Genomic DNA, 18,064 nt, shown 5'->3' with positions numbered 1-18,064 from the left:
GCTGGCGTGAATTGCGAATTCAGGGCCCTGCTGCAGCACTCAGCATGTTTTGCCTTTTTTCTGCCGCTCTGTCCGCATCGATTGGCCGGCGCGGTCTTCTCGGGAGGAGGACTTCTCTTTACCGTTGTCTGTCGAGATCCTCCTTCTCTAACATCTTATAGATCGTAGCATAAGATTCTTCCACAATCTTCTTCTCCCCTTTTTGAAGCGTCATACGAGTGCACGTGCATCTATCTTCTATCCCCTTCCTCCTGTGTTCACGCGGGACACACTGCTCTCGATATGATAGGTATCGTTTCTATGTTTATGGATTAGGTGTGAGTGTATTCGATTCGCCGCGACAAGTGCAAGTGCACGAGGATTTGCGATTATTTGAGTTACTAGAGAAGTGCATATGGTGGTAGTTTCCTTAAGTGGGCAGAATAACTGGAAAGCTCACTTCCATTGTTATGTACCTGCTAAAAACTTTTAAAATCTACTGGAGTACGTTCATGCAGCTGGTGCAATAGTAAATAAGAACGAACTAACGAGCTATTCTACGGTACAAGGAACCCGTTTGAGTGCAAAAATCGTTTGACTTCATCCACGTTCCCCTTTATCCTTCGTTATCACTTTCTATTGTAGGTTTCTGATTTTGTTGACGTTAAGTTGGTATGTTTTTTGTTTTTCTTCCCTATCTTTAACGTTTATGATTCTTTTCTGTATAGTTCGATTTGACTGCAACATGATTGCCTTGTGAACCTCATCTTGACCGGTCCCTCCGCATTTTGTCCAGTCGTCACTATAACCCTCACCTTGTTTCACAAAGCACAGCGGTTCGATCCCAGATACAACAATCGTTGCTGTTACGATCGCAAACGGATCGAAGGCGCTCCTCTTGGACTTACGGGAGACACCTAACGGAGACATAGTGCGACATGTTGACCGCTTAAGTCGCGTCATCGCATCGCGCATCTCTCTGCGATTATTTATCAAGACCCCTCTCCATTACATGACTCTCGTTGATATCAAGGCCGCTTTCGCTGCCGTCTTCACTCAGATCAAGATACGAATCTGTCGCACATCCGCCTTCTGTTCATCACGATTCCACAAAGATTCCTCATAGGAAGTTTAAATTATCCTTCTTAACACAACAAATATTTTTGAAGAAACATTCCTTGCATTTCTCAGCCTAATCTTCTTAGACGATCTGGAACGTCGTTCCTTAACACATGATTAACTAGAGCTTTTGCCTATCTTAAGAATGTAGAAACCATTTTTTACCACGATCAAAAGTAAATAAACAAATAAGTAAAACTCTCTGTCAGGACCACTAGCTAGAGGATCCTGTTTGCTCTGAACTCGAGAGGCTGTCATATATTCAACGCTCAGGAGTTTTTTTTTTTTTTTTGGATGGACGCCTCATTCTCACGCTCACATCCAGGTGCAAAACAACAAAAGTATCGGTGTCGGACACTCTACCATTATGTCGTGCGTCCGAATCAGTTCTGAGTGGTTTTTTTTTACCACTTTGCTGGTTTCAATGATTTTTTTTCATTGCCATACCTGTCCAGTACTTCGAATGCAATTTCGATTTCGCACCTACGAGATTATTTTCTTCATTTTTCTACATGACATCACTTCTCAGTGCTCAAGTATGGCATTCAACGTGTTGCTCTGATAGTAGATTCAGTATTGTGAGCAGAGGATATTCATACTCAACCTATTCATGGTCGTCTGAGTCTTGTTATGCTTCCCCGTGAGAACTCTTTCGTTTTTTCGAGAATTTTCTTTTCTTCTTTCATTTCATAAACTTGATACCTCTCTGAATAACGGGAACCGCTGCTTTGTTTAGTATATGAAATTGTGTGGATGGAAAAAACAGTACGCTACAACTTCTCTGATGCTCAGATGATTGATTGCGCAAGCGAGGAGACAACTTTCACGTTTTCAGAGCTGAGAAGCGAGCGCAACAAACAATTTGTTTATTTATTCACAGAATGCAGTCAAGATGCCTGTATATGTACAAAGCAAACACAGTACATATATTAGGTAGGGACAAAACAAGGAAAGAAATTAAACGAACGAATCAATTAAAATTAAGAATAAAAGTAGAAGGAAACAAATCCCTTCCGTTTCCCTGTGTGAGACAGTGGACCTGCAATAAGATCTGAGATCTGAATATAACACATGTTTTCAAAAAAAAAAATTTCAAAAATCAAACGCTGACAAGGAAAAAGGGAAAGTTAGGTGCTTTTCAGGGTATCACAGTTCGTGACCGAATAAAGCCAGGAAATAAAGCCAGCCATACATCTCTCTGGTTCCGTAGTTTCCTAGGATATTTGCAGTAGCGAATTCCAGCTTTCCACATTCCTCACCTTCTGTTTCATAGCATGACACGACCAGTCGAAGCGCTATTCATCCCCCGAGAGACGGTGTGCCGTGCGAGTTTTTTTTCTTCACGAACGTATCTGCCGTGACCCATTTTCGTTTCATTGTTAGCGTCCATTTAATTGGTGCTGGCGGCTCAGTAGCGCAACCACCTTTTTCACCGACATCTTCCACCCCGGCGCCAGTTCAGCCTCATCTTGGCATCTCAAATATTCCCGTAATGCTACCGCATAGAATATTCCTGAACTTAAGAACTGATTTTTTGTTGATGCTCAACGTGAGGAGCGGCTGCCTTCCTTCTTCCGTTTTAACTTCTTTTGGAAGAGTTAGTTGCTCCATCATTGGAAATTTTCTATTCCTAAATTGGTGTCTTCCCATTTTTTCCACATTACTTTGTTTCATGAGGCGGTCAAGATTTCTCGGTTACCCTGATGTCTTGTATTCAAAACATTGCTGGTTCTTTCACCTCAGTCACAACTTTCCGATTTCTGACAATTTCCTTTTCTTTCACTAATTTTCTTCTTTTTGGAACCATTTCTTTTTTCATGATTAGTATCACTGCCTGTCACGATACGATAGGAATTGAGTTCAGAACAGATTTGCACGCTTCCACGAGCAAGTACTTTTTGCGCAGCATTTCTCCCTCTTTTTGCAGGACTTAATAAGTGGGCGAATTCCTTTCGAGAGCAAATGTTGGCTGGAATTTTCTCATGCAAATGATTTTCTTCTTGCATGTGCACGCAAGGTTTAATCTAGCAATTCGCTTATGGTATCGTTCCTCATTCATCTCCTGCTTCTGTCAGTAAATACTCGAACGTTTCCACCTGCTTCTGGAGGAGAAAAGAAGTCTGTTGAGTTGCAGATGACCGCTCATCTCACAGGACCGCTATTTCTCTTACGCACTCAGTCTTTCCTTCGCATGTTATGTTGGTGTCCAGAAATTGATGTGTCATATTCGTCCTCATAGATTCGAAGTTTCCGCACTTCTCACCACTGTCAAAGGCGGCACCATTGGTTCTTTTGAAGAGAATGGACTGAAGGAGAGCAGTGGTTATCGGTGGATTTCAATAGCCGACTTCCATCTCGTCTATACCAGTCTCCGTTTCTTCCTCAATTCTGAAAAAAAAAACTTTTTGTGATCATTTTGAAGCAACAAAAATCTAACCGTCGCACTGTTCCTCTGCTTTGTTAGTTTCTAATCATCAGTTCCAGCAAGTCTTGCACCGATTGAGGAGTCTTCAAAGAACGATCCATCACCCTGTTGTACGGGCTCATTATATCTTCGTCTAATGTAAACTCTCTCTAGAACAACTATCTTTATTCAACCGTGAAGATAGTCCTTGAGCTTTTCTCCGAAATAATCGTGTATTCATGAATTCTTTTTATTGTTTGGGCTAATTTCCTACTTGAGTGAATAACTTTCTTTCTAATACTCTTCAATTTTACCTCAGGATTTCTCAAATGAAAAATAGTACTGATAGAGCTTTGGAACCCATCACTTCTGCTGACAGAAGACGAAAAATTTACTCCTTTTGTGGTTAATTGTGCTACATACATACTTCTGTTCCTTCAGAACATTCTGCAAGACTATTTCTTGAAAATGCTGCTGGGACAACTAACAAAATTTGATTTTTCGGTGATGGTCATGCATGGAAGTGCAGTAAATTTACTTACATAGTGTTGTGCCAGCTGCGATAAAGAATGAGCGCAATATCATAAGTTTATAGAAGCCTGTAGAACAATTGTAAACATTTTGATATAAACCTCTACAGATTTTTGTTGTAATTGACTAATACTGGCATAAATTAATTGAAATTTTAGTGAAAAAGTAGTGAATTACCACTACATTTCATCTGTAAATTGTAATATAATATTAGAAGGCACTCTGCAGAGCAATTTGAACATCGCTGCTACACTTACATTTGTAATCAGAACCGAGCATCTCATATGGGAATAGAAAGAGTGGGACCGAACCAACCTTTGACGGTTACTATGACGATACCTATGCACAGAATAGCTGTGAATTTGGTCGTCAACGGTTTTGTTTTCTTTTTTGTTACTGGAATGCAAATTGATTGACTACGTCTAAAGGGAAAACACTGAGAGAGACGATTAAAGGCTTTACGTGAATGCATTGAATTCAGAGCAAGAACTGACTTCCCTCCTTCAACCAGAGCTTGTGTGAGCTGCACGTCCCACTACAGCAGATGTCTCACTGTTACCGCGATATTCTGAAAAATTTTCTCTACTCCGCGAAGATCTTCATACACTTTTTTAAAGTTGGAGGGCAGCTTCCAAGTGATATCTCGGTTCCGCGAAGTCGGAGTTTTCGAGAGCGAGCCTCGCAGCTGGAGCGGCAAACGCCTCCGGAGGCAGGCGGCTGCACATTGATTCCTTGTGCCATCTCCAACCCACACTCGGCTCTGCTCCCCGTCTCATTCTCCATAACCAACTGCTCAGTACTCAGCGTGGTGTTGTCGGACTCCATCTATTGATATGTGCTTTCGCATACGCTAATTCCTAGATTGTGTTGTTTTTCGTGGAATATGTCGATGACGTGGATGATTCACACCGTTCAACGTATCATTTGCTCACGAAACCTCTACATTTACGTTCATAAAGTGCTTACTCGCATAAAACACAACGTTCACTTTAATCAGTGTCTCTCCTTCATCTTTTTCTTCACAAATATTTGTATTAAGCTCTCTGAAGTCCTGGCAACAACTAAGCGCAAGTTTTCTTCTCGCTCCCCAACATTTTGAGCTCCTCAGTTTTTCCCTGCGACACTGCGGTGCATTTCCTTTTTTTTGCAACAATGCCCCTTTGCGACTCCCTTGGTATGGATGTGTAGATACGTATGCATGATGTTTTGCTTTTTTGGTGTTTTTAAATGTTTGTATAGGTGTTTCCTCGATGAAACTCGAACTGTGTACCCACATAAGGTATATGGATAGTTATTTCATATATATTTCTAAGCATATCCTGTAGTTCCCCTACGAACCTACCGCTACATACAGCTCTGTTGCAAAAGCACTGTGAGGGCCCATCTTAAGGTATAACTGATGTAAGCAGACGTTTCACTTTGTGGTGTTTTCTGAACAAATCAACTACGGTGGGAAATGTGCGGTGCGGTGTTAAGTAAATTGAAAGAATCAAAATCTTCTATTAATTTCCCCCCAACACCCAACAAAAGTTCAATTGCAAGCTATCGAAAATCGTAATAGGTCATAACCGAAATAACAGAGTTAGTGAATCAACTGCTGCAACGTGCGTCTCCTAACCTTCTAACCGCCTGAAGGCATTACTCTGATGTGACAAAAGTGAGTGGTTTTTGTGAACAAAGCTTCAGAAATTTTGAGCCAGAGTTCTTGCAATCCTTGGAACAGCACACATTGCTATTTTATGTATATTTGTTTCCCATTTTAACACTTTATCATCCTCGAAGCCTTAATTTGAAGCTGCAGAAAATTTCCAATGGAATTCTAGGAATGGAATTCAAATCAGAAAGACGGAAAAGAATATCGCGTTGAACCTTTTCTTAGTGTTCAATAATGAATACCTGCCTGCACTCAGTCTCATTGTCGCTCATTGTCATTTGCTTTTAAATCTTCCAAATTTCCAAGCTACAGTATAGAAGTTACACTGTGGATGAAAGATAAAAAATAGAGAATTTGAATTGAATCAGTCTTTTTGGAATTTTGACGTGGTACAGAAACCACAGCGAAAGCTTAGAATTCGGGTTGTAACTTCATGGTTCTGCTAAATTATCCCCTAATCGTCCTAAAATGTCGTGAGAACCTTAGGAGATACGCTAGAACGCCATCCACCGCGAAGACATTTCAAGGATCTTTTACCACCGCGTCCCACTGTGTAGTATGAACCAAATAATATGGGTCAGAAGCAGTTTCTAGTGGACGTCTACAAACTGCTTCTGGCTCATCATCTATGGAATCATCTTTGTTCATAGTATGGTATTGTGTATCGATAGATCCAGCGGTACAAAACTCCTCAAATACATATCAAATTCAGAAAATGAAAAGATGAAAGTGGAATCTCTCATGCGCAGAGAAGTCGGTTTTGTTTCCCTTGGTGGTTTACTTTTAGCTTTCCATCTATAGTTCATCGGATAACTTAGGTAACAATATTTCTCTTTGTAACATAATGACAAAACAAACATAACAAATGACATAACAAAGGAACCTAGGTACATTCTTATATATTCCTCTATTCGACAATCATATATTGAAGTCTTTTCTCACCTCGAATACAAATGGGTAAAGAAAAAACTTTGAAATATGAGAAAGAAATACGTCTATGAGATACACAGATAGAATAGAGTCACATAATCTGAATCCTGGTACAATTGCGTAAGCGGCGGCGCTTGAAAGCGTGCAGTAGGACTCTTATTCATCTCTCCAGTCTGGGGCAAGCGAGCGTTCCACCCCAATCGCAATTTTAGTTTGCTCAGGTCGTTCTGACCTAACAACACATAAATTGCCAATCTTTAGAGATCATGTAAGTTTCAACTTTTCCATATGTTTCCCTCCTCCTCAGTCATCATCCAAGAAATTCGTAAGTTCAGTGATTGTCGTTGACGAGTTCCAAATCCTTGCATCGTATCTCTATGATCTCTCAGTTGCTCCATCGCTGAAAATACACCACCTCATTTAGTTGGTGAACTCACTCGAGTACGTTTTCCATGTCTCGGGATCCTCTGTAACGTTCGCTGAGCGCGTCTACTGGTGATTCTTTATGCAGTAGAAAGATGAGGACGATAAATATCCATTGCAATGCAGCCGTGAACAGATTCAGCAATAAACACACGGGCCACGATCAAATCCCCCTATTTTCCCATGGGTTTTCTAATTACGTCAATCACGTGATACGCTGCCTTTAAAGGCATCACCCCACGAATCTGGCGTGGTACAGGTTTCAGGCGGGTAATGCCTATACGGGGTCGTAGATTGTGGGGAAGAGGATGACCTCGTTCATCTTTCCCTGTATGAGTGTAAACTGACAACCCCTCAACGCTGTTTCTACGACGTCCTGTATTGCACCCTTTCGCCCTCTCGCCTGCGACTCGTCGAAAACCCATTCGGACGAATCGCAGGCAAGCACGAGGTGCAATGGCTGCGCATTGCAACAGAAGTCGTTGTGAGAAACAGTGCCGGGATCGTTCCTTTACACTGATACAGGAAAAAATGAACACCTTCTTCCCCACAATCTACGACCCTGTATAAGGATTATCCGCCTGAGACCCTTACCAACCCAGATTCGTGGGATGATGCCTTTAAGGGGACGAGGATGAGTGTTAGAAGACTGTATCATTGCGTCATAGTAGTATATCGATGATAGCAGTTGAGTAACCTCATACACCACCCCTTCATCGATCGACCAATACTGACAGTATTGTATTAGTTTCTACAATGTCGAAAACTTTCTCGTTGTTGACGTAGGCGAGGACGAGGACCAGATGGTAATCGCGGGAAAAACCTGTAACTCACGACACGATCTAGTTGTGGTCCATGCACCTGAAAAACTGATGGAATTCAGCTTCCTTTCAGAGTGAACCTCATGGTTGTTCTCGATATCCTCATGGGATCGAACTTCGTGAACAACTTATACTTGAAATGTTAAGTAAAAGCATTAGACTTAGTTTCGGGGGTCTTCCCAGTCGTTTTTCATCTGAATACGAACAGTTCGGCACAATGTTTTAGAGAGGGAGGTGTCGCAACGAGTACCTAAGCAAGCAGCGAGCAGCTGGATTGAAACATTCACAATCCGCGTGAAACGACTGGTGAAATGACGACGCGACACATCCTCATGTTACAGCTCGTGCATCAAGACCTCTCTATTATAGGCGGGAAACTCCCCGAACCCCTTTCATTTTGCTTTTTATGGTTTTTCATTATTTTTATTCGTATAATAGCGCATGTACAGGCTTACATAGTCTTAGTGAAGTCCTTCTTCAAAAGTCTTATACTTTGTTTTGCTCCTAGGGCGCCTCGAAGATCTCAGCCGTAGTGGTTGAATTTCTATCCCTTTTTTTCGCGTAATTGTGCATGATTTACATTTTTCACAGAAGTAACACAAAGATATGGCAGTCAAAAGTTTCTTTTGGTCTCAGGGCATCTCGTCAAGGACTTCACTTTGCAGGAATTCGATTTCCGCCCCATGTTTCATGTAACTGTCCCTAGTTAGTCTTCTAGGAGGGGTTTTGGGATTTTACAATGATTCGGAAAGGAACGAACGCTAATCATGCAGAACTACACAAAACAATTGGAAAGGAATTAAATCTCTACAAGCTGACTTCCTAGAGACGCGCTAGGAGCAAACAAACGATTAAATTAATTAAAAAGGACTCTTTTAGGACTACATAAGCTTATTCATGTATTATTGTTAGGAAAAATAGTGAGATACTATGAAAGGCAAAACGAAAACAGGTCTTCAGGTTACATCATAGTTTGCTCCGACTGTAGGGATAGTCTGCCTCAGCAGCTAAACCGATGGGGCACCTTGAAATTTATGATACAAACAAATCTTGTATGACAACTACGATGTAGTGAGAGAAAAGCCTTCTCCAGCCTTCTTTTTCGGCAGCCACAGGTTTGTCCCTACTAATTCGACAGATCCATTCTTGAGTAGCTACTAAACGATTTGGCCTCTTGTGCAATTGTGTAGGTAGCTCAACTCAGAGTGGCGTTTATTGAACTCATTGCGGCGTGGTGGGACCTTTGCTCAGCTTCACGACTGCACTAAAAGAACAGTTTTTCATCAATATTAGACATGTCAGGATACAGTACCTCTGTCTCTGCGTACACATATTTGGGTAGGCACTTAATTTCCCACTTATTCACGTGACTTTGAAGTTCATTTTTCTTGCTTCCACCACAAGAATAAAAGTAGAAAGTTGCAGTGCAAAGTTGCATGGGAACAGCCAATCCCTGTAACCATTGAGTTTAACTCGATGCTCACTACAAAGTCCAAATCACCAGAGTTTGAAATGAACTTAGTTTAGTCAAACTTAATTTCGTTATGTTCTGGACCAGCACAGCTCTTTTTGACGTAAACTTGCCCCTACATTTTGTAGCTCTCAGCTCTGGGAGGAACAGTGATGGGTTCTCTTCTATTCCCTCCTCCTTCCTTCAACCCCCTGCAGTCACTACCTATCAAAAACAAATAAATAGCTAATTAATAAAAAAAACAAATAAATAGGTAACTAGTACAAAACAAATAAATAGCTAACTAATAAAAAATAAATAGCTAATTCTGACCTTTTGTATGACCTCGCAGTGGTCGGACTTGTTGGAACTTCAAAACAACAAACGTTAAGCTATATAAACATGATACAGACCAGAGGGATTGTGAAGTCAAATAAAAGGTTAAAGTATAAATTCACTGGCGTACCAGTCCATTTGGGATATGGCAACGCGTATTACTGGAATCCGTAATCGTTGAGGTTCTGGAACGCGCTTTGGCCTATACAATGACCTGCGGGGGCCAGCCGATGATCAAGTCAGTGTTTTTATCCTCTCAGACGAGTCTGGTACCAATTTAGCGACCTCAGAGCGATGAAAGGCTTGGTTTGCACTATGGCGGTTTCGAACCCTCGACCGTGTGGCTACAACGGATCTCTAACCGACTGCCCACACTCGCCCCTGAAGTCAAATGGCTACCTTTTTATCTACTTTGATTACATTTAACTTTGTCAGAATAAATTTGAATTTAATCGAAACCTCTTTATTCTAAAATTCGACAAAAACCACTGCGACACGGCTTCGGGGCGGGTGTTCGCGGCACTGAGAAATTGCACACCAACCGTATGCTACATGATTCTAATCTTCCCTAAACCACTTAATCCATTCATACCTCTGAGGTCAACGAAAATTGGTTCCAAACTTCTCAGAAACGACTTTAAGAAACTCACCTGGTACAATTGCTAGCCTTGGCCCGATAGTGGCTCCTGAAGACCTGCATGAAATGTTTGCAAACGGTTGGATCAAAGTGACCTGAAGCATGGCGCTTTTTGCAGTTGTGTCCGAAGTAGCTGTAAGACCGTACTTATCTCTGCAATCCAACTGGAGATAGCGAAGCTCCCATCAAGAGAGCAACCGCCTGCGCAGTTGCTACATGCCACCACCGGGCCGTCTTAACTCGACTGTACCTCAGGCGAAACGCAGTCAATAATAGACGTCGCTCCACGGGCTGCTGAGGTGCATTCGAAACAACGAAAGAACATCAAACGCAGCAGGTGTTGCCCGTCACCAAATGTACTTACTATGGGATCTCACCAATCAATAATGAGCGCTCGCTCGTTGGCGCTCCCATCCACCGAATGAATTGGAGCTAGAATGAACGGATCCATCCTGTGCAAGCCACGGGAGAAATTGGTTCCTGTGAGCTGTATTCTGAGAGGCAGTAAACGGGTTGCGCTACACCTCCGCCGCTGCAAGGTTAGCCTCCGATCACAACATCAGACTTCTGTACGCAAGAGTCCACTGCCTTGCAGAAGCAGTGCTGTAATCCAGTAGTAATCCCCTGTTGGCAATAGCTCCACGATCCGTCTCTGCCCCAGAATTAGGCGTCGTATTCGGGGGAAGAGGTGTGGTACACGACTTTATATTCGTGCGATTCGTGACTTCTAACGTTGCTTGCTCCAGCTGTTTCCATTGATTATTCGCATCCATCTCCATCTGTTTATATATTTCTGACTGCTAGTGAATCGTTCTCGCCGTTTCAGGGTTGAACACGGGGGCATTGTCGACAAGTGCATTGGTGTCGTGCTGCTTCGCGCCATCTGTCGTCGTTGGAGATGGTGTTGAAGCCGCTCGAATTCTCAGAGTGCATCGCCGATACGCCCTGGTTCCGCCAGAACCTTCATGAGCATGAGGTGGCTCTCGAAGACGCCTACAAGAGCATCAAGAACATTGAAACACAATGTCGTGAACTTATCTCCTGCACAAGAAGTTGGTTTTTTTTCCTTAGTTTTCGTCTTTGATGTTTTTCTTTATTTTTATGTTGTTGCCTAAATCTAATACGTTCTGGAAAGTATTTTCCAATCACTAAAAATGTTTTTCTAACGAGATCTTGTTGTTTTTGCAACACAGTAAGAACATTGGCTGCACATAAGTTAGAGGGCTTTATGTGCACCCTTGCGGTGGATTGTGAGAACGGCGTATAACATCAGTAAGTTTGCGAACACAGATTTGTCTTCTGTGTTACTTCTTTTTAGTTTGTATTGTACTTCTATTTCTTTGCTTCTGCATCGATGCACTTTCAGGACTTGCAGCACATTAAATTGCTTTAGGCTACAACTAAGGCTTTACATTTCATGTGAGCGTCTAAGCTCCATTATTTTTAATTGCTTATGACGTAAGCGTCTGCTGCTGCAATTGCAACATTACCATAGTAATCGAAGATGCCGAAGACGTTCCCGAATATATGAATATGGTATAGCGCCTTTTTTAGAATTGACTTCTACTCACTTGTAATATGGTATAACGCTTTTTTCCGTTAACCCTTCGTAAGCGCGGGAACTGATCTAAAGGAAAACCCTTTCCTTCTAATAGAAAACTCCTCTTCATTTTACCAATGAATGAGATGACCCACAAACATAGGTGCGATAGGGAGGAGCCGGACCCTCCTCAGGTGAAGGGGGTCTAACTCATGGGGTGCAGCTCAAGTGATGAGGATCCCTTCGCCGACCGTCCAAAAGTGAAGGGGGTCGGTGTACCGGCTCTGACTATTGCATCTACACCCACAAATGCGGCCCACATGCTGTAGACTCCGAAAATCCTGCGCACTCTAAAATGCGGACCATACCTGCAATTCTTACTTCCATTCAGCTGAGAAATGAGAAATGCTGGGAAATGCTGTCGTAAATTGGCTAGATTAGTGAGGGTGCATGACTCCTAATCAGCTGCATTCAATGTTCAACTGTGTTCGATTTCAGATCGGCCACTGGGCTGCTCCCGTTCACATGTGAACTTTAGATCTGAATATTGTGCATGATGTCTCAACCCCGTCCCTCATCCCATATCTATCGTATCGTATCTTATTTGGGTTTTCTTGCTTTGGACGATTATCATGGTAAATACAAATGGAATTAGAATACCTCAAAAACAAGGAATTGACTAGTTATTTCAGAACTTACTAGCAATCTTTCGAAAATAAGTATAAGGAAGGCTCCTATTTTTTTAGAATCTTTTTAGTATTGCGTTGAGAAGGAGATTCTCGGTTAGTTTGCGAACTGGATGTCAGAGGTAGGTAGTTGTATGTTGTCTTCGGTCGGTCGTCCTTCACTATTTTGGTTCTGAGGGAAGTTTTTCGCCGTTCACTTCCGGTAGTTCCCATTCACTTTAAGAGCGCAAATTTTGCGAAATTTGACAGGAATTAACTTAAAAAAGGATCATTTGCTTCATATGCATAACAGACAAGTTGTAACATGTAGTTAATTGTTTCTAACACCGAGTGGAATCCACAGAAATTTATTATTCTTATTTTTGTACTTTCTTGCATGTTCAATTTCACTGCTTCTTTTTCTCGTGACATGATTCATGCGAATGACCATTATTCACTTGCCAAGCGTCATAAATAACCTTTATTTTTAAATCACGAATTCTTCTGTATCCTCTATAGCTTTCCTCCTACAGAAATATAGCAGCTGATTGCAACAAATACCTGAATACAGTAGGGAAAATGGTTTCCCAAAGAAATCGAAAGTCGCTCGCATTGTATTCGTGTGAAGTGGTCTTTTCTTTTCTTTTCTGTTCATGGACAGAATACTCGAAAAAGTATTGTGTTTATTCCATCATGAATATTTCGTCAGTCTTATTATCTTTCCCTACAGAAATTATTGCATTGCTCTTAATGCCCGTGGATCCTTTGGATTTTTCAAAGTTCTCTTCATCTGAAATGTTCTAGAAGTTTTTGTGGTAAAGGTATATGAAGGGGCCCAAATGCGAAGCTATCGCCATTTCGCTTTCGAAGTGTCAGCTTCTGAAGACGAGGAGCTTGAGATTTCACGACATGCGACATCGTAACTTGACTTCGAGAAGTGAACGTCCTAAATGATCTCGAAAGGGCTGTGTTCAAATGAAAATCAATCATATCACATTTTTCGCGCCTATCCATGACGTGCAGAATTGACAATACTTACATACACGATTCTTCTCGATTAACTATAAGTAGATAGACTAATACACTAACTATAAGAGTTTTGTAAAGTTATCCTCGTTTTTACTGACAGCTGCAATATACTAGAGTGAAAACGGCACAAACTCGGTGTGGTTGTGTTGGTTCGCTCGAAGCAGCGCGGAGGATCCAGGATTTTTCGTTAGTGTAGAGTACGCTTCCGCTATTTGCAGAGCTTTCTCTCGCTCAAAAAGCCTTCGCGAAGACACTCACAGAGTTCAAAATTGAGACTGTGGGGACGACTCAAACAGACGATGAACGAGTGATTGGTACTGTTCTATTGTTTACCTTTCCATTTTTCCTTGCATTGATGTTGACTAATACCGTTTGTTCATTACAGGCAATTGTCTGCGTGAATTCGGTAAGCTCATAAACCAAGTAGAGGAGGAACGCACTAAGATTTTGAATGAGGCTGAATCTCACTATCTGGAACCGCTCAAGAGGTAACTGCCCAGTTTTTGATTAACTAATTTTCGTTTTTACTATTTCTTGTAGTTATAATTTCGCTTCGATTTAGATTTCGGGTAGAGGCAATTGGTAGAACTTTACATGAGGAGAAAAGGAAGTACGAGAAAGAAAGCGCAAAATTCTATCAGAGTCTCGAAAAGCACCTTCACTTGAGTACGGTGCGTTTATTGCAAATGAAATTCATCGCACCTGCCGACGTTCTATTTGGAAATGTCTCTTACAGTTGGTGACATTACATAACTAATTTTGTTTTTCAAAGCGTCGTTTTTCATTTGCTATGTCTTCAACTTTGAACCAAAACTCAGTAATATTTTGATTTCTCTTCCGTGTTGTGGGCCTTTTCGGTTAATCGCAGGGAGAATCGTTCTTGTAGTTGATTGAGGATGGTCGCAAACTGAAGTGGTCATAAACGATGAGCAGAACTATGCCGTCTACTTACTCTATATTAACTAGACAGAGTTACGGAATAAATATAGAGGGAGTTACGTACCTGTCATTAAGATTACTTCAAACGATGTTAGAACCATTTTTCACCCGAGAGTTCTAACTACGTTTGAGGATGGTTATGACAGTTGCTCATGGAATTTTGGCTTTTTTCATGGCGCTTTAATTTTGTTAGAAGATTCGAGTATAGTTCTAGCTATTGAAGATGACTAAGTCTATGTGGAAATCCATTCGTTTTGAAGAAATACTTCATGATTTTAATCTCAATTAATTAGTTTATTAAGTTAATTCTCAGGTCTTCTAAGCTGATCTGTATGCACACGCTGGGGTTTCCCAGCGGTGAAAATAACTGGAATTGTTGAAATAAAATTGTGTGGTGCTCGAATAAATGACTGAAACCAACGGAAATAGTTTGGCTAAGCTGAGAATACACAGGCCAAAAAAATAGTTTTAAAAAGGCCTCATTCTTTGTATTCATGGTAATGAAACTAGTGTACTCCTTGAGCCAGTTTTGAAGATGGACGACCTAGCATCTTCTTGCTGCTCTTGACCGCTTAATGACGTCGGGTTCCTCTTGCTGGCTTTAACCCTGCAAAATTGTATCCGGCTTTTGCACTCAGCTCTCAATACGAGGGTAGGATATTCGGAATTCAATGCATTATAAATGACATGATAAATGTTGTGAGGATAATGAAATGCAAAATAAGTTGTTCAAAATGCTTCTTAAAAGTTTTCATTAAAAAAAATGAACATACTGTCACATGTATCTAAACTAAGCATAAAAAAGTTTCCGCTGTTGCTGCACGATCAATCGGATGTTCGAATCCAACGTAGTGCCTTCATAGATCTCAAACGAATTCTAAATTGAAGTCGAACGAGTAGGGGCATCACCTTAGGGAGTGATCAACGCTGTGCACTTTATCCGTTATTTTTCGTTCCATGTAAGTGAAATGGACCCAACCAGAGGTGACTTCATGTTGAGTAGATTGAAATCGAAGCAAATGTTATTTCTTCATGGATTGCACATTGCTTCGGCACTCATCCGTTATTGCAGATTCAATATATTGAAGATCTTTCTATATATTTGGATAACTATTCAGTACTTTGGTGGGAGACCCTGCCTGTACGCAAGGTTGCCGGGCGGCGCAGCGTGATGTTTTCGTTAAAACGATCGGGGACCAATCCCTGACAAAAGTGAGAGTTCTGCATCCAGCGTAGGAGAATTAAATGAGCACATTTCTCATTCAAGATTGATGACTTTTCATGTCATCACGCAAAAAAGATGTCATTACTTTGTAAAAAAAGACATCTACAAGTGTCATATACATATACATAGAGGAGTAACGTTAGTGCAAAGTAGTTGCTGAATAAGGACATTCACAGTAAATTTCATGCAGTGCAAAATCCAAGCTACTAGAGAAAGATTTTGTCTATTTTAGTGAAGAAAACTTGCTGTTTCCTTTTTTCTAGTGTTTCTGAATTTTTCTCATACTTTTAGATTATTCCTAATCAGCTTTAGAGAGAACCAAGCCAACTATGGAGATAAAAATTTGCTAACGTAGCCGTGCAACAATGAGATGCAAGATATGAGCTAAATTATTAAACTTTGTTAGAAGTCATATATTGAAGAATAGCCAAAAATCCAAGTTTTCGTATTTTTCCATTCTTCAATATATGACTTCTAACAAAGTTTAATAATTTAGCTCATATCTTATAAAAATTTATTTAATTTAATGTTGTAAAGGAGGATTTTTCCAACCGAAATCTTGTTTTACTTTTTTCATATTTATTTTCGTTCTCTCAAAAGTTTGTTGAAAAGAAGTTGGGAGATTTGATACCTTTTCTCAACTGATCTTCAAAGAAAGAAAAAAACCAGAGAACCTCCATGAACGGTAATTCCATTGTTTTACAGTGCAAGGCTTTCTCTACAAATCTCTTTCTATTACTCTAAAAACACACCATTTGCGACTTTCTAGGTTTTTTTTTTGGCATCAACATGTATGTGTATACACCAGTACTGCATTCATCTACAGTCAGGGTTAGCGTTCATCGCAAGAATCACCTCCAAATCGCGCACAAAAGTTGTGAATTTTCATTTTATTCGTCCATATTTCTTTTGGCGGGTGTGGCGCAGTGAGTTAGAAGTTCGCTGTAGCGGCACGGTCGATGGTTCGAAACCGCCGTAGTGCAAACCAAGCCTTTCACCCCTTCGGGATAAATTGCTCCCAGATTTGTCTGGGAGGATAAAAACACTGATTTCATCATCGGCTGCCCCTGCAATTCATTGTGTAGGCCTACACGCGTTGGGGAACCTCAGCGATTATGAATTCCAGTAAGAACACGTTGGTGCATCCCATGTGGATTGATACTTAGTGACGTTATTTTTAGTTTTCTATTTGTTTTACTTACTTTTATTTAATTTTCAATTAGTATATGACCGACTATATTAGGGAGAATGGAAAGGGAAGGGAGGTCGTTCTTGAGACGTTCTTGTCCCAACTATTTGCTTAATTGTGATTGCTGTTGATTTTTCTTCTCCTGAAAGATATGTGTTCTAGGATCGCGATAAAGTTTTATTGATGTTACCTTTCTCTTTCTTTATATAGTAATTTTATCAAACCTTTTTTTTTTTTTTGGAAATGTGACATTCGATTGAGCTCTTGGGAAGTTTCTTAATTGTGAAGAGAAGTATTTTAGAAATGTTTTTTTTCTGGCATTGACATTGTTCGCTTTAGTTTTTTTTTTTGAAACGCAAGCAACATTCACCACTTTCAGGTGCGGAAAAACGATTTTCGCGAAGCTGATGCGCAGTTGGACATTCAGCAGCACAGCTTTTGCAAGGCTTCTTTGCAATATGTTGCTGAAATTCAGTCGGTCCAAGAGAGAATGAAATTCGAGTTCGTGGAAACTCTTAGCTCATTCCTGTATTCTTGGCTGACTTTTTATCATGTTGGTAAGTCCTAATTCCTTTTTTTTTTTTTGAAAATAAAGTCAGTATTACAAATTACATTACATTACAAACATTACAAAAAGGATTCATTGTATTTATGTAGTGTTCATTCGGCGCAGATATTCTGAAACACTAAGCCATGCTTGTTCGATTCGCTCAGCGCAGAGGGGAAGGGAGAAGCGAATGTGCAGTGGATTTGTATGTGTTGAGCGATACTGCTCTTCGGTTGTAGAATTCCAAGACCGACTATCCTACACAGTCGTTAAGAGTAGTCACCAAGCTTGGCCCTGTCATGCCTCGTCAGAGCAATTAGCGATTGTGCGTGTCCTAAAGAGGTTCGCTTTCGTTGGCACCTAAACAGCTGACTCTGCTTACCTACCGCTAGTCATACGCTGCATCACCGACTAAGATATAATTCACCGTCTACTAAATTGTTTGGGAGAATCAGACACATTCACTGCAATATTGTGACGTGAGGTGATCTCAATTTTGTAATCGTACCAGAAGCAAGAGAAATCTTCACGTGAAATATGAGATTAGGATGTATCTAATAGCTTCAAATTACGTGCATAAAAATTTCCGTTAAAACGGAACATTTCAGCCTTCAAAAGTAACGGTAATGAGAATTATCGTTAACCT

General features: G+C 40.8%; 3 protein-coding genes across 6 annotated transcripts in view; 1 reads left to right on the top strand and 2 right to left on the bottom strand.

Moving 5' to 3' along the window:
* Nucleotides 1-4,615: 4,615 nt before the first annotated feature.
* RB195_009967 (uncharacterized protein) lies at nt 4,616-4,858 on the bottom strand (the record flags this gene model as incomplete). Its single annotated transcript, XM_064190753.1, has 1 exon — nt 4,616-4,858. One exon carries the CDS (start codon nt 4,856-4,858, stop codon nt 4,616-4,618), a length of 243 nt encoding a protein of 80 aa, XP_064048336.1.
* A 4,365-nt stretch (nt 4,859-9,223) lies between these two features.
* RB195_009966 (uncharacterized protein) lies at nt 9,224-10,735 on the bottom strand (the record flags this gene model as incomplete). Of its 3 annotated transcripts, none has more annotated exons than XM_064190751.1 (7): nt 9,224-9,314; nt 9,452-9,536; nt 9,645-9,703; nt 9,778-9,849; nt 10,298-10,379; nt 10,432-10,496; nt 10,662-10,735. In XM_064190751.1, 7 exons carry the CDS (start codon nt 10,733-10,735, stop codon nt 9,224-9,226), a joined length of 528 nt encoding a protein of 175 aa, XP_064048333.1. The 3 variants fall into 3 exon arrangements, with proteins under 3 accessions (XP_064048333.1, XP_064048334.1, XP_064048335.1); XM_064190752.1 differs by having other exon boundaries at nt 9,645-9,681; nt 9,778-9,832; XM_064190750.1 differs by lacking the exons at nt 10,432-10,496; nt 10,662-10,735 and having other exon boundaries at nt 9,645-9,681; nt 9,778-9,832; nt 10,298-10,347.
* Nucleotides 10,736-11,182: 447 nt separating this feature from the next.
* Nucleotides 11,183-18,064, top strand: part of RB195_009965 (uncharacterized protein) — a gene marked incomplete at both ends in the record, with an annotated part of 38,383 nt that continues 31,501 nt past the window's right edge. For both annotated transcript variants that reach the window (XM_064190749.1, XM_064190748.1), the window contains 5 exons: nt 11,183-11,336; nt 13,737-13,832; nt 13,904-14,006; nt 14,081-14,189; nt 17,251-17,428. In XM_064190749.1, coding sequence (XP_064048331.1) covers nt 11,183-11,336; nt 13,737-13,832; nt 13,904-14,006; nt 14,081-14,189; nt 17,251-17,428 — 640 coding nt within the window. The remainder of the gene's footprint in view (nt 11,337-13,736; nt 13,833-13,903; nt 14,007-14,080; nt 14,190-17,250; nt 17,429-18,064) is intronic.

Source organism: Necator americanus, chromosome III (assembly GCF_031761385.1).
Source record: "Necator americanus strain Aroian chromosome III, whole genome shotgun sequence".
NCBI classification, from domain to species: domain Eukaryota; kingdom Metazoa; phylum Nematoda; class Chromadorea; order Rhabditida; family Ancylostomatidae; genus Necator; species Necator americanus.
The sequence above is the reverse complement of the archived record's forward strand: the minus strand, read 5'-3'. Positions and strand labels throughout refer to the sequence as shown.